Here is a 16,735-nt window from a genome sequence, read left to right on the forward strand (position 1 = left end):
ATAAACCAGATAAAACAAAAACATTATCATTTCCAGATTCTGACGATGCTCAAAGCTCCACATCTTCGATTTCGTCCAATCAGAAAATCAAAGTTCGGGAGTTCATCGAAGAATTACTGTCAACGATGTTAAACGGCCCGCTTGACGATGTATCCGTTGGACAATTAATGAAGAATGAAAATTGTAAGTTTAAAACGCACAAATTATAACTACACGATTCACAGCACTCTGAATCAAAAATCAAACACATAGCATACTTAAAGGCGAAAAAAATCATTCAACCCTCGTTCCATTTTCCACCTGTTACTGATTCACAGACCTAGAGGTGTTCCACAGGTATCATTCACATTTGAGCAGGTGTCTGTACAATCTCGAGCTATCGATTCATCAGTCATTGTCGGGTAAGAAAAATGATTTAGAGCGTCACCGTATGGTTACTTCATGATTAGCACCACCAATAAACCGCACGTGCACGTTGAACTTCACCTCTGCCTCTCTCTCTGTCTGTAGCTATGATTACGTAGTTGAACACAAACGCACGATTTTTGCACTCTGATATTCATCTTTGCTGTATGTTACAAGTCACCTATTGCGTTATATTATTTCATTGATTGTTATACAATACAGTGGATACCCTATTTTATCAGCACCTTGGTGAATAAATGAATAAGTGAATGGGCTGATAAAATGGGGACATTGATAAAATCGGGACATATATTTTTCTTTCTTTTTAAGAAACCGAATCTCTTAAAATATTCTTCTTGAGTCCCTAGATATAGCCTCATAACCTTTCCTGATTATTTAGCTAAACTTGCCTTAAGGGGATCTGACAGTAAAAAATTTAAAAAAAAAAAAATTTTCTTTTGCATGTTTCGGATCTCTAAGATAAGAAAAATAAGCTCACAAAAGGATTTACTCGAATTCAACTAGGTTTGTCTGCTAGAGCCCATCAAACTATCAACTATCAATTTTCATATGAAGCTGATAAAATCGGGACTGATAAAATCGGGTGCTGATATAATCGGGTCTTCACTGTATTGTCACAAAAAAATTTTGTGTTTGCAATTGACTGAGATCTTGTGAAAAATTGCAGCAACCTTCGACGAAAAACTGAAATCAATCTTTTGAAGTGTAATGTGTTTTGGACTGGATTTTGCAGTTCATCATCTTATGAAGTTAATACGTAAGAGATGAACGCTCTTAGAAGATTTAACGGTCCTTAATAAATGCTTCGAATTTTTACCAGATTCGGCTATTTTGTGTCAACAAAATAAATAAAATTTGGCTTACGCCAAATTTTTTATTTCTGATACTTTTATCACAGACTAACAGACATAACACTATAAGGAAATTCCCTCAAAAAACATCGATCCGACAATTTTCCCCCAACACTAGCTCCACCTTTTATTCACGGTCCAAACACTCATTTACTGGTAGGTTACCCCTTAGGTTTGGGAGCAATTTTTCAATAGTGGTCTATCCCCTGTATGCTTGTTCATATGACAGTGGCGCCATAATTTCAAATGTGGCCACAGTCCCAACTACAAATATATTTAAAATGACCGTTAAAGCGGGCGAAGCTTTGTTTTTAAGTGTTATGTCTGTTAGTCTGTGCTTTTATTGCCTTTACCCACGAGACGGTTAGTTTCGGGCCACGCTAGACTACTCTAAATTTAAAAAAAGTAAAGTTTATTCAAATGGCAAGTTACATGTGAAAAAAGTTTTAAATCTACAATAGATCAATCATCAATCAATCAATTATAGAACACAAAAAAGTGCTTCTCACGAGCATGCTTGCACCTGTCAGAACATCAGAACATCACCAGTACTTTGTCGTAAATTTCTTTTAAAGCGTTGGGTGTCAATGTGCCAGAACCACTAAACCATCGGTTTATGTGAGTAGAATCTATTTTCTACTATCAATAGGGTATTACTAGTAGTAATTTTGTTACCAACACGGATTTGGTTTTCTGTTCCCACTGATAAATCATATAAATCAGTTGATAGACCGTTACTAAAAATTATACTCATGTCTAGAAAAGTCTTGCAAGTTTGAACGAGTTCTATACATCTCGAATATGAGAAATTTAAAAAACATACCCTATTCCATCCCACTTGAAACGAACAGCCGGAAATTAAACTGCAGCTTCCCAAAAGCGTTGGCCTTTCCATTCTTCATCGCATGCAGCTATAAGCACAACCACAGGCGCAAGCATAGGGAGCCTTGAGTGTAGGGAAAATTAGTGGTTGAAAAAATATGTGGAGAGATTCGTGCGCAGTTTTCCTGCCCATATAATTCTTCCGAAAGATTTATCACAGGGCCCGTCGTATCCTTCTTGAATCCCGCACTGGAAGCTACCGACCAAGAATACAGAGCCTAATAGACGTCAGCTTCATGCTTCGACAGTAAGAGTTACTTGAAATGTTAACTTTTCTATCGGTGGTAGACTGTGATTCCGTTTTTTCTAACTTTTTCCTCTGTATGTAGCCAAAGTTATGACGAAGTCTTGCCTCATTGCAATGTTATTTCACGTGAGCGAAATTTTACTTTGTTCATCACCGTCTAACCTTATACGGTTTCAATGTCGATTCCACAAAGCAATGTGATATTGATGCCAAACTTTACAGTCCATACCGTATAATCAATTGTTATAGATTCGTGCTTTTGCTAATCGCTATCTTTTCTCATATGAAAATTGCGCAAGAACTGCGAAAGGTATATAGATAACTTCAGCCGGTTATAAATTCCTGGTACCCTTTCCACTGTTTCGCTGGAGGCTCAATGTCACCACCCGGTGATAAGATAAAATTAGTAATTCTTCTGTACTATCATTGATAGCAGAGTAAAGCGAAAAATATCGGATTTATTCAACAGGCTTAGTTTGATATCTTTGGGATCGACAGGTGTGTTGAAATTGATAAAGTTATATGTAGGCTTGTCGAATGATAACCAAGTTTGATTGAATTGTCATCTGAAATATTTGAACTCATAGAGTATATTCTTCGCACTCTTAAATTTCTTCATTACTCACTCTTCATCCGAATTGAGTAGCTAATAGTATTTATTTTTGCGATGTTGAAATTTTATCGATCGGCGGAAGCATAAAAAAGCGAAACATGTATTTTCCATATAATTTTTCATCGCATTGTGGCACATGTTAACTTCAATTATACTCAAATTTTGCACAAATAAAGTAAAAACTATATTGATTTTATCACTGGCGATGGACAAAATTACAACATCGCAAAGATATCTGCTACCCTAAGGTGCATTACAGATGCCCAATTTATCAATATTTTCTCTTACTACTTAGGTCTTGTATTTAATATCCTTATCTGACTCTTACAAACCAATTTAATCCTTACCGGCTTGAACCTTCGTTCGAACCTTGATAGCTCCTGGTTTACCTAGAGTTCTTCAACAGCAACGTCTTTCTCAAGACTACCTATAATTTTTTCGACAATTTGTCTTTCTCAAGACTACCTACCTTTTCTACTCAATCAGTCTTCTTCAAGACTAAAACATTTTTCAAGAACAATACAGCCTAAAGAAATATTTAATTCTTCCAACATTCCTGGGTCCTCCCAGAAAGGCCGTGTGCCAAAAATTAAAGCTAAACGGAAAAGGGTATCTTCTCCACCCGAAAATTCAATTGACTACAGTACCTCATTCGATGTTTTATCCGAATGTGAAACTGATGAATCTTCTAAATTTCCTCGCATTGCACATAATGCCAATGAGAAGAAAACGCAATCACCTCCGCCTATAACAGTGATGATCTCCGAATTCAAAGCCTTTCGAACTGAGCTTTCGACGTTCCTTCCGGACGTGAAAGTATCTTTTCAGATTGGCCGAAGAGGAGAATGTCGAGTTACAGCGGAAGAATTGATTGGCCACAAATGACTACTCCAGTATATTACGGAGAAGTAACTGGGAAACTCTAAGCTTGTTCATTGACCCTACTCCACGCTTTTCTAAACTTTCTTACTTCAAATCCTTGCTCTCCCTTGAGTACTATGGCTCTTAATATTAGAAAAATACTTCACCTTCCAGTCCCTTGCTAATTATATGTCGTTACAATATAAAAAACCTGTTTTAATCCACCTAGAGGTGCAATTATGCCTTTCTCATTTCTCCAAACTATGATTTAATGGCTGGTTCGTACAATATAACATTATGGAAATGTCTTTCATTCTTATTACGCTTGGTAAGTATATATAAGAGCACCTTTTGGCATTCATCGCGGTATCGGTTTGAATCGGAGTTTTCTATGTGATCGCACTCCACAACCCGTAACTCCGGAGCCGGAAGTCGGATGGAGATGGAATTAAATATCAGTTTCCAGGGACGCAACACCTTTCATTAGAGACTAAGTTGACCAAATCGGTCTAGCCATTTTCGAGAAACCAATATAACCGTTATTCTGAATTTGGATGCTTCCGGATCCGTCGATGATGGCCAGTGTGGCCAAAGAGACTTTGAATGACTGTTGGTGATCTAGATTTACAAATTCAACAGTTGTGTTTACATTTTGGAAAAAAATTCACCTTCTTACATTCATCGCAGAATTCGTTAGAATCGGGATTTGCTGCGTGATCGTACGTATCACCCTGTAAATCAGGAACCAGAACTTGGATCCACACAAAATTCAACAGCAGCTGATGGACCTTTCATTTAAAATCATGTTTGTCAAAATCGGTTCAGAAAATTCCGAGAAACCGATGTGGACAAATCAACAAATTTTGTTTTGTAAACTCGTAATCCGGAACAAGATGTCGGTTGAAAATAAAATTCAATAGCAACCTATGGGAACATTATACCTTTCATTTGAATCTTAGTTTGTAAAAATCGGTTCAGCCATCTCCGAGTAACCGATGTGGACATTTTGTTAACAAATCCGCACATACACACACACACATACATACATACATACATACATACATACATACATACATACATACATACATACATACATACATACATACATACATACATACATACATACATACATACATACATCCATACATACATACATACATACATACATACATACATACATACATACATACATACATACATACATACATACATACATACATACATACATACATACATACATACATACATACATACATACATACATACATACATACATACATACATACATACATACATACACACATACATACACACATACATACTCACAGGTATTTTGCGATCTCGGCGAACTGAGTCGAACGTTATATGAGACTCGACCCTCCGGGCCTCGGTTAGAAAGTCGGTTTTTGGAGCAATTGCATAACCTTTCTATATGAGAAAGGCAAAAGAATAAAATTTAATTAGCTTAATCAGCATGAGTTCGATGTTATCTTCATGTGATTATATTTTGAAATGTTGGTGGAATGGGTTTGAAAGTGGAGGGAATAGACTTTTCTACGGCTCATGTACGTACACGCCACATGACACAAATACTACATCACAAGCTGGTGGAAAATAATAAACAAAGACGGCAAAAGTAAATGGGATTGCGTCAGAAACCCTTCATCTTATTTTGGTATACGGGGTGGATGAAGTAAATGCGGGCGTGAGGGAGGTCCAAGGAGAGGGGAGTGATGAAGGAGGGAGGTATAAGGGCAAGGCGGGGGGGGAGGGGCGGCGACGCAATACTGAACTGCATATTTTGCCTTCCATTTGAGACTTGGTTTGAGAAAATCGGTTCAGTCATCACCGAAGAACCGATGTGACTTTAAATGTGGAATATGCCCGGAGTTCCGGACTTCCGGAATCGTCGATAGTGGACAATATATTCAAAGAATGTTTGATTGGCAATCAGATCTAGATCTGCGATTAGAAGTAATTTGGTGACCATTTCAATAGTTTTTAGCCTCTGAGGTATTACGATTGTACCGATTTATATGGGAAATTCCAGTGTATCCTTACTAACACCCCTGTAATTCCGGAAGCAAGAGTCAGAACCGAATGAAATTCAGCAGCAGTCAATGGTATTACTGGATCTTTCATTTGAAATCAAGTTTGTAAAAATCGGTAGAGAATTCGTTGGGGAATGGGTGTGATATTAGCTTAGGAACTTGGCGGGTTCCCCGGGAGCGTCATGAACCGTCATAGGTGGCCAATGTGGTCAAGGCTGCTTTGATTGATCATTAGTGATCCAGACCCGCAAACTAGAGTAATGTTACATCAATTTTAATATGGTTTACATCATTTGAACATCATGGTGGTATCAGTTTATATGGGAATTTGCTGTGTGATCGCACTCTTCAACCCGTAGCTCCGGAACCGGAAGTCGGAGCAACTAAAAATTCAATGGCAGCTTATGGGAGCGTTATACCTTTCAGATGAAACTAAGTTTGCGAAAATCGGTTCAGCCATCTCTGAGAAAATTGTGTGAGTTTAAATGACACACACATACACACACACATACATACACACACAGACATTTGCCGATCTCGACGAACTGAATCGAATGGTGTATGACACTCGACCCTCCGGGCCTCGGTTAAAAAGTCGATTTTTACAGTGATTGCATAGCCTTTCTTTATATGAGAAAGGCAAAAAGGAAAAAGATTGACTCACTATAAGTCGTTAATTAAAAAGGAAAAAAATGTACCGCGATGGGGATCCATCCAGCAGCTTTGGGTGAAAGCTGCCGACGCCGTGTTCAATCAACACACAGTGACTATATGCACAACTTGTTGAGGCAGACACAAGAGTCGATGAAATAAAACACCCCTGCATGGCAATTAGTGAGGGCAAAAACTAACTCATTCAATGAGTTTCATCGTCGCACAATGCTTAGGGTGGAAGTTTTCCGTGACTTAACTTTTTGTCGGCTCCGACAGCATAAGTCATTAAATTGACTTTACGCTTGTCCGGACATGCCGCAGACTCAGGTGATTCGCATTTAATGCCAAAAGATCCTGACTCCTGCGCTGCAGACAGGGCAGGAAATATTCGAACCGAACCTATGTTCGAATACTTTCAAAGCGCGAAGCTTTGCGTTACTGGTTCGTATTCACAAGCTTCGCATCACAATCGCTTACCATCGTAATTGCGGACATTTGGGCGATACTTTTGCATGCTCTTCGGCGAGAACAAATAAGGCTTCTTGTTCATTTCATTGATGTTCGGAAAGATATGTAAAAGCTTTTGCGTAGTTTTCGACGAACACGAGCTAAGCTCTTGGTTCGTGTGATCGATATTTTTGAAACAGTTACACGGAGCTTCGAAGCGATGTTCGCGAACGCAGAAAAAAGATTACCTCGAAGTATTTCAGAATCGCGAACACCGAAGGATTATATCAATTTAGCATCGCGAGGGCCATCGCTAACATGTTCGCCGGACGATATTAGTTTTCTTTATTCAAATACCTACCTACTAGTTATGCAAAAAAAGTATATTCTAGACAGAGGCCTTGTATTAAGGGTGGAATAGGTGAAAAATAATTGTGACAATGTGTATCTTATGGATGCTGGGGTTAACTGAAAAGTGACGTAACAAGTTTATTTAAGATACCCTACTGATATATTACCAGTAGGGATAAAATCAAGCTTTCGTGACAGGGCGGGGATAAATTTTCAAATGAAATAAATTAGGGCTAGAAAATGAAGTTAAACACAATGTACACAACGTATTGAGTGGCTCGCTTATCTTAGTCATGTTCCTATGTCAGTTTCTTGAGGATCCAGTTGTCAGTTTCTTGAGGATAAAGATATCGATATCCATTCAAAGGAAAAAATCGATTATCAGTTAAATAAATAACGTCATGATGTGTATGATGAATCCTAGAAATAAATAGGGAATGTCAATAAACTCGACCATTCCCGATTCATATTTGGCAGTTCTGGTCGTTTTGTAAATCTTGTTTTCGACTAACAGTAAAACCATTTTGATTCAGAAGTATGTTTTTGAAAGGGCGCATGTTTTTTCGTGCACTTATTTAAAAAAACGCTTTGAATCCATCTACCAGTGTGATGAGACATTTTATAACTGTTTTCGAATATTATGCTTTTAGAACATGATATTTCGAGAAATTTTGAAAGTGAAATTAAATCAGTTGTAAAGTTATAGAAAATAGCCTTTTAAAATGAACGGACAATCGAATTATTACTAATACCACAGAGAACAAACGTCCATCTTTAGCATTCAACTTGTGTAAAATTTCTAACGGTTTCGAAGGTAGTTGGGATATCTAAACCAGGTGCGCTACTGTCGTCATGGTTTTTTGTGGCTGAGTTCGACAGAATTGACAGCGGTTATTCCTCTACCCACTCAAACTAGTCCGGAACCGGTTCGGACCTCCAGCATCAATTCCAGCTCAAATGCATCAACCGATAGAGTCGGAATCGGTTGTTTTCTTTGAGTAAGATTCCATACTGAATCCATTCAGGATTTCGAACCGGTTCTCGAATGGATTTGACGGATAGTTGGGATAGGTTGGTGTGGCGACGCTAGTGTTTATCGTATATTAATTCAAATGTTTACACACGTTTTTTAAATATTTCTGTTCGATCATGGATGTCTGTTCTCTGTGCTAATACTTTATGAATACATTATCTAAGTTCTTCATTCAATGCAATATGTATGCAAAAAGTTAAAAACTGGATTTCTCTTGAGAACTGGGCCAAAAAATCGAAAAAAATGTGTTGGCGATCTGAGAACTAGAACAGAAATTGTAACCCTTGGACCTCTGAAGTGCATGCGTACAAAATGCTATAGTCTAATGTTTGTTTTCATTCATTTCATTTAATAATTTTCAGTTGAGCAATTCTGTCACAAACTGCATTGTGGAGCGAGGGTCATAACTTCCTAAATTTAAGTGTTCCTATTAATTTAGTACTCTCTTTAACATAAACTACTCTAAAAAAATAAAAATTCTATTTTTAATTTTTCCTATAGTTTTTATGCGAAATTTCTGTGTGGCCGCACTCTGAAACCCGTAATTCCGGAACCAGAATTCCGATCGATCCAAAATTCAATAGCAGCCGATGGGAAGGTTGCACCTTTCATTTGAGACTAAGTTTGGGCAAATCGGTCCAGCCATCTCTGAGAAAAATTAGTGACATTATTTGACACATACACACATACATACATACACACATACATACACACACATACAGACTTTTTCCGATCTCGATGAACTGAGTCGAATGGGATATGACACTCGGCCCTCCGGGCCGGGATTAGGTTGACGTTTTTCAGAGTGATTGCATAACGTTTCTATATGAGAAAGGCAAAAAGGAAAAAGATTGACTCACTATAAGTCGTTAATAAAAAAGGAAAAAAAAAATACGGAGAAGTTATATACATTTTATTCATATGATTTCAAGGCAGCTAGACCATTCAAGGCTGTCTTGAAAGGACTACCACAAGGTCAAAGTTTGGATGAAATATCCAACGAATTAAAAAATTTACTTGGCTTTTCTCCTTCACAAGTTATTCTTATGAAGAGAAAGGCTAGCGGCGATAACACGCCAGTACGCTCTGGAATTATCCAGGAGCTTTATTTAATTCATTTTAACCGTAATGAGGTTAATTCTAGAGAAAATTTTCAATAGGACGTAAGTAACATTGAGAGCCTCTCTTTGCTTACTTTCTCTTTCGTTTATTACGACTTCATTATAACACTTTGCACTAATTTTCCAGTACATATCGAAAGCCGGTTTTTACTAGAATATTATGTCAAGAGTAGAGTAGTAAATGTTGAAATGATCGAGTAATGAACAGAGGAGAAAGACCCCAAAGAGAATATCTCATTGTTAATTACGTCCTATTCTAAATTTTCTCTAGAATTATTTGAAAGTATTTCAAAAAACACGTTTTATGTTCCACGTGCGAGTAAAGTGGGAACATTATAGACGACATGGGGGCAGAATTCAAAATCTGACCAGTGTCGTAGATGCCAAGGCTTTGGGCACGGCACACAAAATTTGGATTCCAAATGTGTGATCTGTGGTGATAAATCGCACACAAAAGATACTTGTCCGATGAAAAAAGCCACAAAAAGTTTCAAATGCGCTAATTGTAGCGAAAATCATAAATCGAATTTCTGGGGTTGTCCTGTTCGAGAAAAAATTATGAATTCTCGTTCTAGACAACAAAAACAGCAAATAAAAAATGTACCTACTTCTTTAGGTACACTCCAAGAAAACACGTCCAAACGTGTTAATCCTATTCAAAATAGATTAAGGTTGGACAGAGAAGGGTAAAAATTTAAAACGAAAAAAGCAGTTTTTTCCACACCGTATGTCAGATCTTCATAAAAATCAATCAGTACTGTAACAACATTCTACATACGCTGATTGATTTTTATGAAGATCTGACATACGGTGTGGAAAAAACTGTTTTTTTTTTCTTTTGCGATTATTGCGTATTCTCTGTCCAACCTTAACAACTTCTTCTACCTCCGTCACACCATCATACAATGGTGTGTCATCTTATACTTCAGTGGCAGGTAACAAGGCCAAAATAACGGCTTCCGTTACCACGCCTACAAATTCGTTTGCACCTAATGGAAGAAAAATTAAAATACTTGCAAGACCATATGTTACCTATGATGATTGACATGTTAAATTGTACCTCCATGTTTGAAGCTTTTCAAGCGGGGTGGGAATTTGCGAACAAAATTGTAATGAAATTAAAGTTTAACAATGACTTTAAATAATCATTTAAATTTATTAAATTGGAATGCTCGTTCATAAAAAACGTGCGAAGACGAATTTTTCAACTTCTTGAGGATACATAATGTGCATATAGCCGTTGTGACCGAAACTTTTTTTAAACCAAATATTAAAATGAAGAGTAACTCTAATTTTGTTATTCATCGATTTGATCGAATTGTTGGATTCGGCGGTGGAATCGCAATAGCGGTTAATCGCAGGATCAAACATTCCGTTACGCCGTCTCTTGACACCAACGTGATCGAGAATTTGGGTATAGAAGTTGAAACTGATCTTGGTATCATTTTTATTGCTGCTGCCTATTTGCCTTTTCAATGCACTGGCGAGCAAATTAATTTCTTGAAAGGAGACTTACAAAAACTTACAAGAAATCGGTCGACATTCTTCATAATCGGTGATTTTAACGCCAAACACCGAGCCTGGAATAATGCTCAAAGCAATTCCAACGGTAAACTATTTTTTAATGATTATTATTCATTTTTGTTCCCGAATAGTTCTACGTGCTATTCGTCTGTAAGGAATCCATCAACAATTGATTTGGTTTTCACAGATCAATATCACATTTGTAGCGAATTGATTACACACGCTGACTTTGATTCTGATCATCTTCCAGTAACTTTTTCACTTTCTCAAGAAGCTGTTTCCAATCCCATTAGCCCAGTGTTCAATTATCACAAAGCGAATTGGGAAAGGTACAACATTTATATTGAGAATAATTTTAATCATGACCTTGATTTACAAAACAAAGCTGACATTGATACGGCATTACAAAATTTAACTTTATCTATAGTTGATGCTAGAAATTTATCAGTACCAACAACACAGAAAATTTTGTATACTCCTATTATTGACGACGATCTTCAACTTCTGATTCGCTTGAAGAATGTTCGAAGACGTCAATATCAACGTTCTCGTGATACTGCTATGAAATGTATCTATCAGGATCAACAAAAAGAAATTAAGCATAGATTCACACTCTTAAGGAATAAAAATTTCGCGAAAGAGGTTGAACAAATCAAGCCAAATTCTGAACCTTTTTGGAAACTTTCTAAGGTTCTTAAGAAACCTCAGAAACCAATTCCAGCCTTGAAGGAAGGTGACCACATACTTCTTACAAACGAAGAAAAAGCTCAAAAACTTGCTCAGCAGTTTGAAAGCGTCCATAATTTTAATCTCAACGTTGTGAGTCCTATTGAAACCGAAGTCTTTCAAAAATATAACCAGATAAAAACCCAGCAGAAGCATCTAGCTATCGACCAATTAGTTTACTTTCTTCTATTAGTAAATTATTTGAAAAAATCATCCTAACTAGAATGATGTCACCTATCAATGAGAATTCTATTTTTCTTCCTGAGCAGTTTGGATTTCGTATTGGACATTCAACTACTCATCAACTTGTGAGAGTAACTAACATGACAAAGGCAAATATCTCAGAGGGCTATTCCACTGGAGTTGCTCTTCTAGACATCGAAAAAGCTTTCGACAATGTATGGCACAAAGGATTAATTGCCAAAATGTGGGATTTCGATTTTCCAATTTACATAATAAAGATAATTAAAAATTATTTTACTAACCGTACCCTACAGATTTCTTATCAGAATTGTAGCTACCAGTTGAAGCAGGCGTCCCTCAAGGATCAAGCGTCGCACCAATCCTATACAATATTTTTACCTCTGATCTTCGAAATCTACCTACAGGCTGTAAAAAGTCACTTTTCTGTGATGATACTAGCATCTCAGCCACTGGTAGGAGTCTTCGTATTATCTGCAGTCGACTGCAACGAAGCTTGAATATTTTCAATGATTACCTGAAAAAATGGTAAATTTCCACTAATGCGGCAAAAACACAATTGATTGTGTTTCCGCATAAGCCAAGGCTTCTTCTCTTAGACCAAATAATAACCATATTATTAAATTCAATGGTTTGAATTTAACGTGGTCAGATCAAGTTAATTACTAGGGTTTGATTTACGATAAAAAACTCACTTTTAAGGATCACATTGAATCCAAAGAAAATGCAACAAATATATAAAATGTTTATACCCTCTTATAAATAAGAATTCTAGGCTCTGCCTAAAGAACAAACTATTAATTTATAAACAAATATTCAGACCGGCAATGCTATATGCAGTGCCAATCTGGGCAAGTTTTTGTGGTACTAGGAATAAAACGCTTCAAAGGATTCAGAATAAAATTCTGAAAATGATTTTGATGCGTCCTCCCTGGTTTAACACAAATGAGTTGCACGGACTCGCAAACATAGAAACATTAGAAATTATGACGAACAGTATTATAAGCAACTTCCGACAAAAATCAATGCAATCTTCAATTGCAACGATTAGCTCTCTTTATAGTTTATAAGATTGGTTTAGCTCCTTATTCAGAAAACAAGTAGGTTTAAAACATACTGAAAAAAATACTTAACTGCGAAAGCATATTATAACTTAATAATAATTAACTGAATCATGTAAATAATATGGATGAAAATCACCACTTGTGGCTGAACACCCAATATACTAAATTAGAAATGTAATGCAAACAAAACAATATAATCAAATAGAAAATAATATATATATATATATATATATATATATATATATATATATATATATATATATATATATATATATATATATATATATATATATATATATATATATATATATATATATATATATATATATATATATATATATATATATATATATATATATATATATATATATATATATATATATATATATATATATATATATATATATATATATATATATATATATATATATATATATATATATAAAATCCCATGCACGACTATGACACGCCATACAAATTTTGTCATCTATACAATACAATACCTGGCACGTGTGAGTGCAACTTTTGTTTACATTTATAGTAAAAACTCGTAACATAGTCAACCGATCTTCATGATATTTGAGAGATTAATACAGAATAGATAGAAGCATCAATTGTCTTCTTTGAATTGTTTATGCTATTTATAAGTTTCAAAATACAGTAATGTTTCGATTATATCACGGTCGTTCTGTATTTTAGCGTAATATATTTGAAGCGTGATATATTCAAAACAAAACAAAAAATACATTTAAGCATTAATCCATGTATTTCTTTAAACAAAAAGACATAAAAGTTAAAGTTAGTCAACATAAATTAATCACAGTAGGGTAATGAGCCTATTTTTGCCATGTTTCTATTATCACACTACCTATTTGAAGCCGTTGGTTAGAGCAGCGTCTGCCATCTTTGTTCAACGCATTGGGTCAAATGGTATGGCATCAGCGGATAATTTTTCCCCACACAACTTCACTTTACGTATCCCATACCTTTTCTTAAAATTGTTGAACTATCCAAAACTAAACTTGAAGGAATCTGACACGCTAAAGTTTTTGGCAAATATCTTGACTATTAAAATCAATGTATTCGAAGAGAGGGGGGAGGGGGAGTTACCATCAAGCTACGTAATTACCAGGGGGGGGGGGCTATTCAAAGATTTGTGACGAAATGCTACGATGGGTGAGTGGGATGCTAAAATCACTCAAAAAATGCTACGTCATTTATGGATGGTCCCTCTCGAGATTATTCACGTTTGGAGTTTTACGCCACGCCCTCCGCCCACGCAAAGGAATAAGATGAACAGTGCTATAACTTTGCTTTTACTGGTTAGACCTCTATAAAAATTTAAGATATTTTCTTAAGAATTTATACTTTAAGATGAAAGAATAAAAAGTTCGACTTCTTGACCGACCTCATCATACATAAACTCTTAACGAAATAGTCCGAAACCCACTAATAGGCTCATTACCCTACATAAAAATAAGCAAATTAATTGTAAAAAATATTAAAAGTGCCAGGACAAAACATATGGCTTAACTGGATCAAAATGTAGTGTGCTTTTTCTTTTTTTCAAAAAGCGTGATATAATCGAGACAAAACCGTGATATAATCGAGGGTGATATAAACGAGTATTGATATAAACGCATAGTGATATAATCGAAACATTACTGTATTCAATCGCGAACTTTAAAAATCGTTTTTCTCGAAATGTGTTAAATGGATAGCACAACAGCGACGATGTATTAAACTACTCAAAAACATTTTTTTTAGTTTTTTTATTATGGCATCTCTGAAATCAGCTGCTCTAATTCGTTCATTTTGATGGTGAGTGTCATCATTTCTTGGAAACGAATCATCGGAAAGCAAAAAGCATATTCTGTATCGAATTGGCTCCGGTCGGTACTGCAATGAAACATTTCCAACGAGAAAAAAAATAAAATGATGGACTTTTTTAATTTTTTACCCTTTTTAACTTTTAAATAAAAAAATCCGAATAAGACTTGTAGTTACTCGATAAACCAAAAAAAAATAGAAAAAAGTTCGTGTTTCGAAAAATGGCTTCATGAAAACCGAAAAATCTCATATTTTACTCTAAAATTCACTTACTTTTCTACATAATAATAGCGAGGAAAAAAATGTATTTAGTTTTCTGTGATTCATCGAAAGGCTACACATATTGTGCATTCTCATAAGAAAAATCAAGTCAATTCATTGATTACTTTTTAAGTTATCATGCTCGCCAATTTGAAAAACGCGGTTTCGAGAAAAAACGCTATTAAAGTTGCGTTACACCAAATACGCGCAAGGAATGTACAGCTGTTTAAAACAAATGAAGTTCAGTGTGACCACCGAGATTGCGAGAGACTATTCGAGGGTCAATACTAACAATTAAACGAATAAAAAGAAATCGATTTTTCCCAATACACCTGACGCCTCCCTTAAATACACAATAAAACATGCCAAAGAAATGGAATCATAATAACCGAACAATGTTTTATTATACGTTAAATTCACTTCAAAGTCGTCCAGACTAAGTATCTCCAAAATAATAATAGCGTCAACAAATGGAGCACTACTAGGGTCAACGAAGGAACACTTGGTGCCATAACTGGAGCAAGAAATAAAGTTTTGACTTCACATTTAAAACCTTTTCGGAAAAAAACGGTTGAATCCAAGACAGATTCTTGTTAAGAACTCTTAGATCTAAAGATATTGATTGTAATTTAGCGTGGTATATTGACAAAAATAAAGGACCAACCTTTTTCGTTATGCTTAACTAGTGTCATAACTGACTCAACCCGCCTAATTATTATTTTGCGATTTTTTTTATGAAAAATATGAAAATTACCCAACATTTGTATTAAGAAGCGTATTTATTTTAATAGAAGTTTAGAGAGAACATTTAGTTGCGTATCAAACGACCTATTCATCATCAAAATCGGTTGAAAAATAGCAGTCATTATTTTTTTCTAAAATAGAAACTTGCTAGCAAGAATTTTTAAAGGGACGATCTCATATAAAATTTTCAAAAAAACAGTTTTTTTTCCTCCATTGCATATACAATCAAAAGTATGTGTGTGAACTCTGAAATTAAAATTGTTATGTTCTCTATCCCAGTATGATAAAGAGCTATAAACTTTATCAGTAGGGTTCATTATTCTTTCAGGAGTTACGGTTTACTGTTTTGTGTTTGTGATTTTATTGTGTTGTCATTTTTCATTTCTCTACCTTTAACTTTCACCTCCCTTTCCCTCGCATCAGGCAAATGATGAGACAAAATGCAAGGTATAGATCGAGCCAAGTTGTTGCGATTCCTGATTCCTGAAAAAACACCAAAAGCGGATTAAGTGTAATTGGCACACATATTTATACTTCGTAGATATTTCATTTATCCATAATCTTTTCTCCTACAATAACGAAACGAAAATTAACTGACAGTTAGCACAAATCATTTAACAAAGTCTACGTTTACAACATACGGGTATCTGATCACACGAACCTTCGATTTTGCTATCTGATAAATGTTATCAGTATCTGGTCTCTTGATAAAAAACGTTGTCCAAATTAAACAAGATTATCGTTCGCACAACCAAATCAGTATAATCGCAGAGGGTTTTAATCTCTAAGACTAGTAATTCCTGCTTAAGAACATATCCATTCAGATACAAAAATAGAATGACGTGCAT

At 35.5% G+C, this 16,735-nt stretch overlaps 1 protein-coding gene across 8 annotated transcripts in view; it reads left to right on the forward strand.

Annotated features, from left to right (window-relative positions):
- LOC131691876 (uncharacterized) overlaps window positions 1-16,735 on the forward strand; it is a 129,750-nt gene that overhangs the window by 44,096 nt on the left and 68,919 nt on the right. For 7 of the 8 annotated variants that reach the window (XM_058978554.1, XM_058978557.1, XM_058978558.1 and 4 more), the window contains 2 exons: window positions 37-183; window positions 318-401. In XM_058978554.1, coding sequence (XP_058834537.1) covers window positions 37-183; window positions 318-401 — 231 coding nt within the window. The remainder of the gene's footprint in view (window positions 1-36; window positions 184-317; window positions 402-16,735) is intronic. The other variant, XM_058978560.1, reaches the window with a different exon arrangement.

The sequence above is a fragment of the Topomyia yanbarensis genome, chromosome 3 (genome assembly GCF_030247195.1).
Source record: "Topomyia yanbarensis strain Yona2022 chromosome 3, ASM3024719v1, whole genome shotgun sequence".
NCBI lineage: Eukaryota > Metazoa > Arthropoda > Insecta > Diptera > Culicidae > Topomyia > Topomyia yanbarensis.